The sequence below is a fragment of the Epithele typhae genome (genome assembly GCF_022376455.1).
Source record: "Epithele typhae strain CBS 203.58 chromosome Unknown BXZ73scaffold_1, whole genome shotgun sequence".
Lineage (NCBI taxonomy): Eukaryota > Fungi > Basidiomycota > Agaricomycetes > Polyporales > Epitheliaceae > Epithele > Epithele typhae.
Genome location: NW_025954192.1, coordinates 632,922 through 646,933, shown reverse-complemented (window position 1 = coordinate 646,933; position 14,012 = coordinate 632,922). Strand labels below are relative to the sequence as shown.

Sequence of the window (14,012 nt, the reverse complement as noted above, 5' to 3'; positions counted from 1 at the left end):
GCTTCGACTTCTCTATCGCTTGATCTAGAACGAGAGTCTTCTCTTTAAGCTTGAAGGAAGTTTGCAGATGCGCTTGAAATGTCTATACAGACGTTCAGATTTTAGCCGCGACGACGAACGAAGAACTTACCTCCCTCGACGCACACAATCATTCACGCGTTGGGCGTGACCGCGGCCTTCACAAACTCGGCGACAAGCCGTGGGTACACCTCGCCCCTCAGCAGCTCATTGTGGCCCTCGTCCATCTCGTCCAGCTCTTCTGCACCCTGTCCGCGCCCGCGACGTCGACCAAGTGCGCGTGGATCGCCTCGCTCTGCGCCGCGTCCACGAGCACGTCGCCGGTCGAGTGCAGGACGAGCCAGCGGACGTGCGCCGCGCCGGGCGCAGCGGGTGCGCGGCCGTGTTCGCGTCCGGGTACGCGTCGCGGTCGCCGAACGCGGCGGCGACGAACCACGCCTTGTAGTCCGGGAAGGAGCGGAGGAGGGCGTCGAGGTCGTAGATGCCCTCGGAGAGCACGACCGCGCGGGTGGCGGCGAGCAGCGGCGGGGCGGGCGTCAGGCTCGGCGCGCTCGCCTGGTCGAGGAGGATCGAGGTGAGGATGTGCGCGGAGCAGCTGTGGCCGAGCAGGACGAGCTGCTGCGCGGGTGCGGCACAGCCCGGGGCGGGCCAGGTGGTGAGGAAGTGGAGGGCGCGGAGGACGTCCTCGGCGTGCGCGGGGTGCTGGACGGGCTGGTGGGCGAGGTGAGGCGGTAGTTGGGGACCGCGACGGGCCAGCCGGTGAGGCGGGCGAGGGTGCGGGCGAGCGGGGCGTGGTCCGCCTTGTCCTCGCTGTCGGTGCGATGAGCACGGGGTCAGGCGCGGAGAGAGTCGGAGGGGACGCACGACCGCCAGGCACCGCCGTGGACGAAGACGAGGAGCTGCGGCTGCGGTGGGGCGGGGCTGGAGGCGGGGGGCGGGGAGTGGTAGTCGAAGCGGTGCTCGGGCAGCGGCCCATACGCGATCTCGGTCATCGTCGCGGCGGGGAAGGGACGAGGGACGAGCGTATGACGTCACCCCCATCTCCGCCCGGCTTATATACCCGCGCGCCGCCGCTCTGCCGTCCCACGTCCCCCGCTCGCCCCATCTTCACCATGGCTTTCACCGGTTCTGACATCTGCAAGGTGCGTTCCTCGCCTCCCTCGCCCGCCTCGCCCGCCACTCACACACTTCTAGATCATGTACGTGTCCCCCACTCCCCGCCGCCCGCGTTGTCCTCACCGTCCTCTTTCCCCAGCTTCGCTATCCTGCTCCCACCGCTGGGAGTGTTTCTCGAGCGCGGTTGCGGCGCCGACTTCCTCATCAACATCCTCCTCGTGAGTCCCTTCTCGCCTGTCGTGACGACAAGCGTGTGTGCTCATCGACCTCTCTTGTAGACCCTCTTGGGATATCTGTACGCGCTCTCTCCACTTTCGCGCCACCGACATGTTCCCCCACTGACACCCTTCTCACAGTCCTGGCATCATCCACGCGCTTTACATCATCCTAAAGTATTAGTCGCGCGCCCCATGACGTCCTCGTATTCATGAAGTCATGACGGTTCCGAACGGTGTACACTTCCACCGTATTGCTGCTACTCTGTATTCCACCCCGTATAGTATACCCCGCGCATCGTATACACGGCTGTTTTTCCCTCACTCTACGCGTGTCCGTCGCCAAGACCGACGTCGGCGAACTCGTGTTGCTACGACGCACCGTTGGTGACTTTAAGAGTCTGGAAAGACGCGCAGAAAGGCTGCACGCTCTCATCGCACCATTTCATACATATCGGAGATCGCGCGGCCCCGGACCATGAGTTTCTGCCGTCGTCGGCACCCGCGCGCCTCCCGAGGCGAGCGAGCACGTCTACGATAGTAGAATCAAAGACAATAATCTACACAACTTTTAGCTTCTTCGTGTCGTCGTCGTCATGGCTGACGCGGAGCTCGCGTGCTGCGCGGAGGTGTGGTGGCTGGTGGCGCGGAGAGGTGGGGCCTTTGAACCACCTGTGGTTCAAGCACTTTCGTACTCGTCGCTCTCCTCTTCGCTCTCCGATTCCGGTTTGCTTGGTTGTGCGGCCGGCTTGGCTGCCGGCGTGGAAGACGCTGCGGCTGGTGCTGGCACAGGAGCCGGAGGCTTGGCCGCAGACGGGGTGGTGGGCGCAGTGTCTTCTTCCTCGTCCTCGTCCTCGTCCTCTTCGTCGTCCTCTTCGTCCTCGTCCTCTTCTTCGTCTTCTTCGCTGCTCTCATCTTTCTTGGTCGGCTGGGCCGGCTTGGCAGTCTGCGGCGCATCGTCCTCGCTCTCCTCCTCCGAACTCGCCGCGTCAAACTGCTCGATCATCTTCGCGCCCACCGCCCAGCCCCTCCGCACGCCGTCGCGCAGCGCGCCCTCCTTGAGCCCCTCGCCCCGCGCCGCCGCGCTCGCGTGCCACGCCCGCACGTCGTCCTCCTCGACGAGGTCGAGCTGGTACAGCGCCGCGAGCACCTGCGCGAACAGCGCCCCGCGCGCCGGCTCGCGCTCCCCCGCGCCCGCGCAGTGGTACTGCAGCACCTCCACCGTCTCCACCGCGTCCACGCCCCCGATCTTGTCGATGAGCGCGCCCCAGCGGCGCACGACGCGCGCGATCTCCGCGCGCTGCGCCGCGGCGTCGTCCGGCCGCAGCGCGACGCGGTCCACGACCGCGCCGACGACCGCCTCCCGCACCCGCCGCAGCGGCACGTTCGACGCCATCCGGAGCGTCTTGAGCTCCACCGCCGCGTTCTCGACCGAGTGGCCCTCGGCGAACGCGCGCTCGAGCGACTGCGCGACCTCGGACCGGAACTCCGTCTCCGCCGCCGCGGAGGAGAGCGTGTGGATCGCGGACGTCGACGCGGACGGGTCCGCCGCGGCGAGCCCGGTCGAGGCCGAGGTCGTGGAGGACGTCCGGGAGAGGGCGTGCATGGAGAAGTCCGACTCGGTCTCTGTCTCGGACGCGTCCGTGGTCGAGCCCGAGTCGGAGAGCTCGAGGTCGGACGCGTCGTCGCCTGTGCAGGCCGAGGTCAGCACGGTCAGCGAGATAAGGACACCGGCGAGGTCACGCACCCATGCGCATCAGCCGCTGGTTGTTGTAAGACTCGCGCTCGTCCAGCTCGTCTTCTTCTTCAGGTGACCCACGCGGCCATACGAGAGCGTTCGAATCTTGGCCCACGATCTCTGCGACGTCTTTTTGCTCTGTAGTGGCGCGGAGCCGCGACGAATGTATGAGAAAGCACCGCCTTGAACAACCTCAAAGAGCAACTCACGGGCCTCCGCCTCCTCCAAGTCGGAATCGTCGTCTTCCTCGTCGTCCGCTTCGTCCCCAGACGCAGCCGCCGCGACCGCCTGGCGCCTCTTCGAGACGCGCTCGAACGTCCGCAGCTTCGCGTTCGCGCCAAGGACCACCCCGTCGGCGATGAGGCAGCCTTTCGGGACGCGGGCTCCATCCCCGAGGCGCACGTGCGCACCGACGATGCTGCCCTCGACGACGCAGCCCGCGCCGACGTGCGTGTCGTCGAAGACGTACGCGTCGCGGAGCACGGCGCCGGGACCGATGGTGCAGCGCTGGCCGACGACGGAGGCGTGCACGGTCGCGTGCGCCGCGACCGTCGAGCCCGCGCCGATGAGCGTGTTGTTGCCGACTTTGCACGTTCTGGGGTGGAGGGAATAGCGCGGCGGCGCCGACTCCCGTCAGAACGGCTAGAAGCGAGGGGTGAAACCCAGGGCAGTGAGCGCACCTTGACAGGGTGACTGAATTGTCCTTCGCGATGTATTTGTTCCCGCGCAGGTGCTCGTACAGATGGCCGCCGGGGTGGTTGTCGTCAGGGACGAGTGGGAACGTCCATCTCGAGAGAATGTCTTTGCTGCTCGGAGCAAGGTGGCCAGAAATGAGCACTCGGACACCGGGTGGTGCAATATGACGCCCACCTGACTGCGTCGTAGCTGCGCGTGTCTGCCACGCGCGCCGCATAACCGTCTTTCACAACGTAACAGAAGATGTTCTTCATGAGAAGATCCGAGGTGAGGACGCCGTACACGAAGTCTCTCCGGATATCGGCGTAGTCAAAGTTGTCTTGGAACAGCGATGGGACCTGTGGACACACCCACGTCTGTGAGCGTATTCGGGATACGACGAAAGCCGTGTCTGCGTACCTCCACCGAGCAGACGTCTATCGAACAGTCTATGAGGTCGTTCCGAATCTCCACTTCCGGGTGTTCGGCCAGGATCTCTCTAGGTATGCTGATATGCGGTTTCGGAGGGTATCCAATATACGGCTCGTAGTGCAGACACTCCGACGTCTCCGGGTCGAGCACATACACGCCCGACTCCGCCCTCGACCTGCGCAGAAGTCCACGGCGTGAGCCCCAAGCGCGCGCACACGTCCCACGGCGGAGGCCGCGCAGGAAGAGAAAACCGCCCGCTCACCTCGACCGGTGCGCCGCCCCACTCTCCTTCACGACGACGGTCATGATCGTGTCCTTGTTCGCGCGGCGGCGCTCCTTGTGCGCGCGCACGACGTCGTCGATCCGCACGTTGCTCACGAGGTCGCCCGTGACGAGCACGAAGTCGGAGGTGATGATCTGGTGCGTGTAGATGTCGCGCATCGCGTCCCCGGGCGAGAACGTCTCCTTCGCGGTCACGATCGGCACGATCTTGAGCCCCGTCGACGGCTTCGACCACTTCGAGTCCCTGTGCCCGCGGGCGAGCGAGGCGCGCGTGAGTGAGACGCGGCGGAGAACGGCAGGGGCAGGGGTGGGTGCGGGCGGCGGCGGGCGGGCGAGTGCGTACCGGATCGCGGCCTTGACCTGGTCGGCGTACGACCTGCAGATGACGAAAATTTCCTGCACGCCCGCGAGCGCGAGGCTCTCGAACGTCCAGTCGAGCAGGGTAGCGTTGCATATAGGTAGCAAGCACTGCGGCCGGCGCACGCGACGGGCGCGGGGGTCAGCCAGCCCGAGAGCGCGATAAGATGGCGGAGGGACGCACCCTGGGCTTGCCGACGGTGAGCGGCTTGAACCGTTTGTTGAAGCTGTCGGCGAGGATGACGGCCTGCAGCACCTCGTCCTCCTCCGCGATAGGCTTGTCCTTGCTCGACGACGCTTTCGGGGGCATCTTAGTGGGTGTGCAGAGGGAGAAAGACGTCGGCCTCGCTCGACGCGTTCGGCTCACGCGCCGTGACTCGATCGTCTCGATCACATGCGCAACCTATCGCCGCAGCTCCATCCTTTCTGCAGTCTAATTCTGGGCAGACAGGTATGCGAGTAGAGAAAACGTGTATATTTCAAAGGAAGGACGGGGACGCTCGCGACGGCTAACCTGAGGGAGCACGTCAGCGACTGGAGGGCCGACTGCGCAAACCAAAGACACACGCAAACACATCCAGTGAGACAAAGAAAGTGGGTATGAGGATATCACCTATCCAGTGGACATTAGGCTGAGTAACAGCGGATGAGGGCGATGTAGGTATGCATGTAACTCGTGAGGGGAAAGCAAAGCAAGACCACATCCGTGTTGTAAACTACCGAGGAAGAGCGCAGGAATGATGACGGGGAACGAAATCCATTATCATGGATGCGAATGCAGGGGAGGAGGTACCCAGAACGGGACGCAGGACAGGGGAGACATTAGAAAACAGCTCGTCATGGTCGTAATAATGTAGGAGAGATTTTCGGACCGCGCTCACGCAGCCGCCGCAACGACAGGAGCCGCGGGAGGCGCCTCGACCTTGGGCTCTTCTGAAGGGACCGCCGCCTCAACAGGCGCAGCAGTCTCGGAGCGGGAGCCTCAGCGCGGGGTTCTCCAGGGGCTCAACAGGGGCGGGCTCCTCAATCTTCGGGGGGTTCTCCTCGACCTTCGCAGGCGTCTTAACCTCAGTCTTAGGCTTGGCCTTGAAGAAGTCGCCGACACGCGCCGACAGGCGACGGCCAACCTTGGCCTTCTTCTCAGCAGCGCCTCTTCCTTCTTCTCCTCCTTCTATAGGAGGTACGTCAGAACAACCGACACTCGATCACAAACTGGCGACAAACCTTCTCTTCCTTGGGGGCCTCGGCGTCCGCAGCAGGGGCTTCGGCGTCCGCCTCAGCCGCGGCTCCGCCGCAGGGGTCTCGGCGGGGGCGGCGTCTCACTGGCGTGCAAAATGAGCAAAGGGAAACGAAACCAAAACGGAAGTTCACACTTACGTCTCAGTCGCGGGCTCGGCGGCCGGGGTCTCCTCAACCTTGGGGGCCTCAGCGGTGGTCTCAGCAGCGTCCTCCTTGGGGGTCTCTTCGGTGGCCACAGTGGGGGCAGCCTACGTGCGTACGCGAATTATGAGAAAAATGCTCTACCCAGTAAATAGTCAACTTACCTCCTCCTTCTTCTCTTCCTTCTTCTCAGTCTTCTTGGCAGCTTTCTCCTTGGGCTTCTTCTCGGCCTTCTCCTTCTTGTCCCGCCCTTGAAGGGGGCGAGGAGCTTAGCGAGGATGGACGGGCTCTTGGGGCGCTCCTCCTTCTTCGTCTCAGCAGCAGGCTCAGACTAAATGCAACCATGGGTCAGATGTAGGCCAACGCATATAGCAAGGGCGACGTACGGGCTTAGCCCCTCGGTAGCAGGGGTCTCCTCCGTCTTGGGGGCCTCGGTGGTCTCGGCGGGGGTGGCCTCAGTCTCGACAGCGGGGCAGCCTATAGAATGTTTGTGAGCAGACACGAAGACGACCATATAAAGACAGGACTAGCTTACCTCCTCAACCTTAGCCTCCTCCTTGGGGGCCTCCTAGAGCATAATGAGAAACGGGCGAGAGAGAAGAATCGAGACAACTCACGACGGCGGGCGCCTCAATGGCGGGCTCCGAAGCAGGCGTGGGCTCAACAGCGGGGGTCTCGACGGGCTTGGTGTCCTCGACGGGGACGACGGGGCAACGGCGGGAGTGGGCTCAGACATTATGGAAGACTTAGGTGGTCGTGAGCTGTTGGAACAAAGAGTGGTCAGACGACGCGATTTTATGGGTGACGACGGCCGTTGACAGAAAGGGTGTGGCGAAGAGAAGAAAAAGAATGAACGCGAAGAGGGGAGAGAGACATACAATAGTGGTATATGGGAAGAGAGCGAGGGCTCTGTGGCCTGGCTGGCTGCAGGGAAGGGAGAGAGCGAGAGAGAAAGAGAGATAGGGAGGAGAACACACCTGCGGGCGGCGGCCTTCTTATCCTTAACGGGGCGAACAAACAAGGCTAAACTAAATTTGGCGGGCCCATGTCCAGCACTCCCGGATTGAGAAGCGCGTCCGTTCTGTTGCGACACCTCGATCAGCCGATGATCGTTTAGCCGGGCGAGCCCCCCGTCCTCCCTCGCGCCCGAGCCTGCGTCCGCCGCCGACCGGCGAGCTGAGCAGCGCGAGTGCTCCGACGGCGTGCAGGGCGGGAGCGGGGGAGGGGCGGCGAGCTGCGGGCGGCGGGCGGCGGTGGGAAGCGTCCAGCTGCTGGGGACGAGCCGAAAGAAGGAGTGGTCCCGCGCGCGCGTTCGCGGACTACTTAGCGACGATCGGGAATCATGTCGTTCTGCGACGCCCCAGTCCGCCAAAGCCCGCACCCTTCCCGATCCTCCAGCAGGCCAGAGCGCGTCCCCGCCGCCGACCTGAGCAGGACCCGCCTCTGGCCGTGACGGGCAGTCTCGGGCGGCGCAGAGGGGCGGGGGGAGCCAGACGCGGACGGGGGCTTGGCTCGGCTGCGTGCAGGCGGCGGAAGGCAGCCTGTGACTCGGCGTGAAGAGTCGTTTCACATCCCGCCCAGTTCTGAGTTCCTCTTCTGCGTGGGACTCTCCCGCCTCGCCCGCCCGCCTGTACGTAATCCGCCACCGCCCGGATATGGCAGCAGCCCGGCACGTAAAAGCGTCGTCCCATCCGACGCGCGACCGTCGACGCGACCACCTCGCTCGCCCCATCGCGCACACGTGCACGCGCCTCGCCTCACGCTCGAGCTCTCCGCTTGTTCTCTCCGCTTGTTCTCTCCCGTCCGTCGCGCGCAGCCCCCGTCCGTCGCTCCACTCGGCGGACCTTTTGTTCTGCGAACAACTCCTCGCGTCATGCCTCGTGCACCACTCTCGCCCCGCGCCCGGCCCCGCTCCAGCTGGTTAAAGTATTGTTTGCCTCGCGCGCGTTCCTGCTCCACATCTCCGCTGCACTTAAGCTTGGGCCTCCCGCCCTCGCTGGCCCACCGCTCTGCGCTCTGCTCCCTGCTCTGCAACGCCTCACGACTGCTCACGACCCGCTATGTTCGCCCCACTCGCCGCTCTCTTCTTCTTTGTCTCCTGGCTCCTCCTCCTCCTCGTCTCGCTCTCCGTTCCCATCACCAAGACCATCTATCTCCTTCAAGTCAATGCTGCTGCGTCTTCCTCTCTATTAGACTCCCAGGCCGCGGCCTCAGTACGCTTCGGCGTCTGGGGCTACTGCACATCCGGCATCGACGCCGAGTGAGTGGCCCCGCCCACTTTGTCCCCCTTCTCCCCGCGCTGTCTTCTCGCGCCTCCGCGCCCCTCGCTCACCACCCTGCCACTTTCCAGAGTGTTCGGTTTTGATCACACCGTCGCTGGCCAATGCTCCCACCCCAAGTTGGGCTACACCTTCGACTCCTCTGTCGCCCAAGCCCTGCACGTGGACAGCCTCGCCGACACCATCTCTTCCACACTCTCCGCCGCCCTGGTTCTTCACGTTGTCGGTCGGTTGCTATTTGATATAGACTGCGCACTGCTTGATGCTCACCGCGCTATCCCCTTCGCGCAGATTGCATCCTCGCCTTCCTCGCACTCGTCTCGGCGCTGCTCACGATCCACTGGTCGCGTGCGCACTCCCGCTCGCGCTTCCAGCCCACGTCCGCGCCGCCTTCTTCACCACTCTCGGTGCCGCGCTCCTCGCCGCGATTCTGACGACCGTGACGTTCATCATCGATCTCGTCGTAGCCGCCGTCGCGCGCGACAAGATCACTGATGAAGTCCACGTCTCTCGGGGCAATGCGGTAAGTCCGTGCCACGTCGGGCGTGTTCTCAACCTTCTGACGGATGCGCGCGCGACGCAGATCTGGATGACGGTTTCTGCCGGAGTGTACTCTGGGTCGGCCTGTGCTTCATTTGCCTGGACAAATGCCGCGGCCGGCGGCGGTCGAAGACGTCAGTCGTTTTTGTTGCTCGCTGAGATGGATCATGCTCACATTCGATGGATTCCCTTTTTCCAACAGCGCGTACTAGGTAGTCTTTCTTACATGGAAGACCGCGCTGCCGACGTTGCAGCTTCCAAGCCTCGAGATACCATTGATGTCGATGCGCTCCCGCCGTCCCAGTCGGGGGCGAACACATGCTTGGCTGATGTGAGCCACATGCGCGATCGTGCGCCCGTTCCCTGGACTTTGCTCGCCCGCTATAGCTTTCCGCGTCCTTTCGCGCTTCAACGAATTGTGGCTTTTGCCAGCGCCCCGCCCCGCCCTCGGACCCGACCTCCGTGCTGTATCCCTAGCTTATCAACATACTGTTACCGTTCATCTCGGCAGCGAGCCGCCCCTTGTATTGGCTTCTAATGCGATTGCGTTTAGAGCAGAACACTCGACGCCCGTGAGAGCGCGCAGCCCGGTCGCGAGATAAGCGTGGGTCGCGCGTCCTCCGTCGGCCAACGTCGCCCGCCACAGAAGGCGAACGTCCCTGCGTGCTGCGGCGTGAGCGTCGCAGGGCGCACGCTGTCGTCTCGGATGCGCTCTCCCCCAGAACGCACGGCCGCCTCCGAGCGCGACTCCCGACGCGTATGCGGGGTATACCGCGACGGCACTCTCTCCAGTGGACTCTCTGCGGAACACACGCGCCCTCCGAGCCCGGGCCCGCCTCGGCGTTGCACACTCATCCGCGTCATCCCTGCGACCCGGGGTCCATGGCCAGCGAGATCTGGGGCTCCTCGGAGATCTGGACGTCCCGCCGTGCGTCAAGTCTGGCGTGGCCACGTCTCGTCAGTACATATAAACGTCTCCCAGAAGCTCCGAGGGCGCGGTCAGGTGCGAGCCCACCGGGAAGGCAAGGTCGCGCCACCGCGGCGCCACCCGGGGACGGCAGACGGCACTGGACGGCAGAGGAGAGAGCTGGGCCTTCTGGGGCGTGTCCCGGCGGGCGTGAAGGCCTGACGATTGAACGAGCTGCGGTATCGCATAGGCTTGGACGTCCTAGACGCCCGCGCGACGCCAGTGGCACGACCTCTGGAGTCTGGCATGGATAGTACTGCAGCCTGCTTGCTTTTAGCGCACACTCGCGGCCGAGAAAGCAGCCCGCGCGCACGATGACGTCGCAACACACCCCGCGCGCGGCGATCGTGTTCCGAGACCCCAGTCGCTGGACCCTGATGCAGCAGTTGCGTGCAGCACAACTGCAGGCAGGCTACAACGCTACGCGACTGTATGAGACCCCCCGCACCACGCGCACCACGCGTGTGAGACGAGCCATCCCCGCACGCACGCAAGTTCCAGACATCATTGCGACGGATCTGAGCCTGGGGGGTCGTGTGCAGCCCGGCGCGCCAGAGACGCAGAGCTTGCGAGTTTGGGTTCTGGCGGGACACCGGGAGCGCGCTCCAATCACACCACCTTGTTCTGACGACGGCTCTATCGCGCATGCACACGAGGGACACCCAGACAGCACGAGAGGGCGTAGATACATAGATGGTGCCTCTGGGGTGTTGCGGCACGGGGCACTGCACTGCGTCGCCGGACCTCGGTAGAGTGCCTAACCAGTCCTCCCCTAATCCGGCCCAGTCCCCCTGCGAACGCTGGTTCGCGAGACCTCGACCTCAGACAGACGCCGCGTCGGCCGCAGCCACAGGGGGTGCCGCCGTCTGCGCGCGTGGAGGCACCCTTAACCCCTTCCTCTTCATCCGCCTCCGCTTCATTTCTGCGAAAAGGCAATCAGCACACGTGTCGCGAGGCTCGATACCGACGCTTGCCATGCTCCGATCGCCGCGCGGCTCACCCACGAGCAGACGAACAGAGCCTGACAAGAACGACAGGGAGAGAGGCGAGGAGAGGGACACGAGAAATCGAGGGCTCACCGTCTAGGTACGGCCGGTCCTCGGCGTCGTCGAACCTAGCCGCCGTGCCGTCCGTCGCGTCTGCGCCGTCAACGTCCGCCTTCGCGTCGTGGCCGCCATCTCGCTCGTCCGCCTTCGTGGTGGGCTTCGCACGGCGCTCGACCTTGAACTTGGCGACATAGAAGCCGTCCATGTTGTGCGCGTGTGGATAGAAGCGTCGGGTGAGCGAGAGCTTGTCGCTAAACACCTTGCCGCGGTAGCGGGTGTAGCCCGGGCGGCCGAACTCGAGCCCGGTCTCGACGAGGCGCACGTTGGGCCGCTTCCGGAGCGCATAGTCCACCACTGCCTCGTTCTCGTCAACGGTCACGGAGCAGGTGGAGTAGACGAGGTAGCCGCCTGTCTTCGAATCCGCCTGGACGCTGTCGATCGCGCACAGGATGAGCTGCTTTTGCAGGTGCGAGAGGAGCGCAAAGTCGCGCTCGGACTGGGCCCCGCCGACGAGCGTCGGCAGCCGATGAGGGGTGTCACGATCGTAGTCGATGAGGAAAGGCCGACGTGAACGGGGTCGTCGATGTGCGCCGGCGAGGAATGGTGCTGATGCATCAGCGTCGAGAGTATGTTCGAGGGTGCGGCCGGACCCACCTTATTCGTCTTGACACTCGCGTCCTTGCTGATGACACCCGTCCCGCTGCATGGCGCATCGAGCAGCACCCGATCGAACCCGCCGATCACCTTCGGAAACTCGCGGCCGTCATACGAGCACACGACGACGTTCTTGCACCCCAGGCGGTGCACGTTCGCGGTCAGGCTCTTCGTCCGCGCCTTGTTGGCGTCGTTGGCGAACACGACGCCGGTGTTCTCCATGAGCGCCGCCATGTGCGTCGTCTTGCCACCAGGGGCGGACGCCATATCGAGCACGCGCTCGCCCGGCTGGGGTGACAGCGCGATCACGGGGAGGAAAGAGGACGCCGCCTGGAGCATGTAATGGCCGGCAAGGTATTCAGGCGTCGCACCTATCGGCACGCTGCTCTCGAACACCTGCAGCCCGACGTTCGTCCACTTGCCAATCGGCTCGAGGTTGACGCCACGGTTGATTAAGGCTTGTGCCAAGTCGCGCCGCCGAGTTCGCAGGGTGTTGGTGCGTATCGTCACTGGTCGCGGCACCTCGTTAGCCTCGAAGAACTCGATCGCCTGTAGATGTGATAGCGAGATGAGTTGTTGCGCAGATCACTTTGAAGAGGATCGGACACTCACCTCTGCGATTGGGAATAGCTGAAACAGCTTTTCGGCGAGGAAGTCGTTGTACCCGTAATAACTCGCAATGTCAGAGATAAGCTGTTGCACGTATTCCGATCGCGCCCTGTGGAGATACATGAGCAAAAATGTACACACGCACAATCACGGACAACCCACCGGCCCTTCGCAGCATGACGCTTGAAGTTACCCAACACACGAACGCATTCACGCATCCGTCTTTGAACCGTGTGGACGTCTGGCCCACCGCGCTTTTTCTCCTCTTCACGCTCCTCGGCCGTCGGCAGCACAAAGTCTTCGCTGTCCTCGCCACCCTCGCCTTCTTCGTCCATGTCCACGTCGTCCGCGTCTGCCAGATCGTCCTCGCTGTCCTCTCCCGGAAGCATTGCCTGTCGCATCTCCTCGGCGTCGAGTTCCGCCTCGCGTGCCGCCCGCTCCTCCAGTGCTCGTGAACGTGCAGCCATGTTCTTCGCGGTTACTGGTCCATCCTCATTGTACCCGTCACTCTCGTCTGAAGACGCATCCGAGGCGGTGGGGACGATCTTCACAGGGCGTTCTTGTTGTTTGGACTTCCTACCCTTGAGTTTCACAGGGGGTTCGGGTTCTTCGTCCTCGTCTTCGTCGTCCGATCCAAAGTCGAATTCTTGTTTAGGGCCCCTTAGCAAGTCGTCACTGAACCGAGCCCGCATGCATTCAGAAATTTGCACTCAATTAATGATATCAGAGACGTACTCTTCGCTCACGCCTTCCACGTCCAATTCGTCCAAGTCTCCGACAAACCCTTCTTCGTCACTTCCGTGGAATAGTGTTCTAAAGCGGGGCAATCAGTAAATATCGCTGATGTTTGATTCTCAACATCCTGTTGTGCCCTTTACACAACGAAATACCGCACAGGTAAAATTACCACTGGGACCGCCATGCATTGTGGCTCCCGTCCAACATAGATCAACCAGTGCTCAAATGAGGAGACTCACTTTGCATGGACTTTCAGGTCGTCGCCGTCTTCGACGTCTTCCCAACCCTCGCTACTCCTGGCACTATCCTCATCGTTAAACTGCACTTGCTTCTTCTTGGACGCAGCCTTCGGCTTGGCCTGGGGTTTAGATGCCTTCGACTCCTTTCCCTTCGCCGCAGGATTTTGGGGGGCTAAACCCGCGTCTTTTGCTTTCTTCGCAGGTCTTTTTGAGGGCGGCTCGACCTCCTCTGCCTTGCGTTTTCCAAGTTTCTTCTGAGACGGCTTAGCGGCATTATCGTTGGCCTGAGCCAGAGGAGCCGGATCGCTCTGTTTGTTTTTCGCGCGTCTTCCCATGTCGTGACCGAGGAGTATATGGAGGCGAAACAGACAATTGAAGGAGGGGCCTTGCGGGAGTGAGGGGAAATTTCAGACGCCGATCATTTGCGGCTCGGCGACGCGGGCCGCTCGTTGCCGCCGATGGGGGATGAGCCTCGCGAAGGCTCGCGCCTTGACGTCTCCAACGTTCGCTTCATCCACCACCAGTGCCCTCAACATTTGTTTGCATGCGCCAATGCGTCCCTCCATTCCCTCCTTAGCTTCTCGCCGTGCCTTTTCCAACTATTCCTACTCTAAATCCCGGACACCTGGCACGCTGACCAGATCGTTCTTCACCCCCACTCATCAAACCGGCCTTCGCTCCAGGACTCCTCATCGCCCATTCAAAAGCATCGCTCGCTTTGTGGAGT

At 63.0% G+C, this 14,012-nt stretch overlaps 6 protein-coding genes across 6 annotated transcripts; 2 read left to right on the top strand and 4 right to left on the bottom strand.

Moving 5' to 3' along the window:
* Positions 1-217: 217 nt before the first annotated feature.
* On the bottom strand, positions 218-1,010 carry BXZ73DRAFT_95514 (Alpha/Beta hydrolase protein; the record flags this gene model as incomplete). Its single annotated transcript, XM_048026815.1, has 4 exons — positions 218-311; positions 368-729; positions 762-828; positions 883-1,010. 4 exons carry the CDS (start codon positions 1,008-1,010, stop codon positions 218-220), a joined length of 651 nt encoding a protein of 216 aa, XP_047883725.1.
* A 120-nt stretch (positions 1,011-1,130) lies between these two features.
* Positions 1,131-1,533, top strand: BXZ73DRAFT_95513 (UPF0057-domain-containing protein; the record flags this gene model as incomplete). Its single annotated transcript, XM_048026814.1, has 5 exons — positions 1,131-1,160; positions 1,213-1,223; positions 1,274-1,352; positions 1,413-1,429; positions 1,491-1,533. The coding sequence occupies 5 exons, from the start codon at positions 1,131-1,133 to the stop codon at positions 1,531-1,533; spliced, it is 180 nt and encodes a 59-aa protein (XP_047883724.1).
* Positions 1,534-2,028: 495 nt separating this feature from the next.
* BXZ73DRAFT_72873 (nucleotide-diphospho-sugar transferase) lies at positions 2,029-5,143 on the bottom strand (the record flags this gene model as incomplete). The annotated part of the gene is made up of 9 exons (XM_048021808.1): positions 2,029-3,038; positions 3,097-3,225; positions 3,297-3,682; positions 3,768-3,893; positions 3,958-4,121; positions 4,183-4,369; positions 4,457-4,720; positions 4,820-4,944; positions 5,018-5,143. 9 exons carry the CDS (start codon positions 5,141-5,143, stop codon positions 2,029-2,031), a joined length of 2,517 nt encoding a protein of 838 aa, XP_047883723.1.
* A 640-nt stretch (positions 5,144-5,783) lies between these two features.
* Positions 5,784-6,949, bottom strand: BXZ73DRAFT_72872 (uncharacterized protein; the record flags this gene model as incomplete). The annotated part of the gene is made up of 9 exons (XM_048021807.1): positions 5,784-5,918; positions 6,058-6,151; positions 6,211-6,320; positions 6,378-6,463; positions 6,498-6,544; positions 6,600-6,673; positions 6,749-6,781; positions 6,831-6,905; positions 6,929-6,949. The coding sequence occupies 9 exons, from the start codon at positions 6,947-6,949 to the stop codon at positions 5,784-5,786; spliced, it is 675 nt and encodes a 224-aa protein (XP_047883722.1).
* A 1,324-nt stretch (positions 6,950-8,273) lies between these two features.
* Positions 8,274-9,244, top strand: BXZ73DRAFT_95510 (actin cortical patch SUR7/pH-response regulator pali; the record flags this gene model as incomplete). Its single annotated transcript, XM_048026813.1, has 6 exons — positions 8,274-8,473; positions 8,564-8,718; positions 8,784-8,840; positions 8,867-9,015; positions 9,076-9,110; positions 9,235-9,244. 6 exons carry the CDS (start codon positions 8,274-8,276, stop codon positions 9,242-9,244), a joined length of 606 nt encoding a protein of 201 aa, XP_047883721.1.
* Positions 9,245-10,820: 1,576 nt separating this feature from the next.
* On the bottom strand, positions 10,821-13,620 carry BXZ73DRAFT_37111 (NOL1/NOP2/sun family RNA met; the record flags this gene model as incomplete). Its single annotated transcript, XM_048017945.1, has 7 exons — positions 10,821-10,921; positions 11,079-11,541; positions 11,700-12,248; positions 12,312-12,417; positions 12,471-12,983; positions 13,044-13,121; positions 13,286-13,620. The coding sequence occupies 7 exons, from the start codon at positions 13,618-13,620 to the stop codon at positions 10,821-10,823; spliced, it is 2,145 nt and encodes a 714-aa protein (XP_047883720.1).
* Between the last annotated feature and the right edge of the window lie 392 nt (positions 13,621-14,012).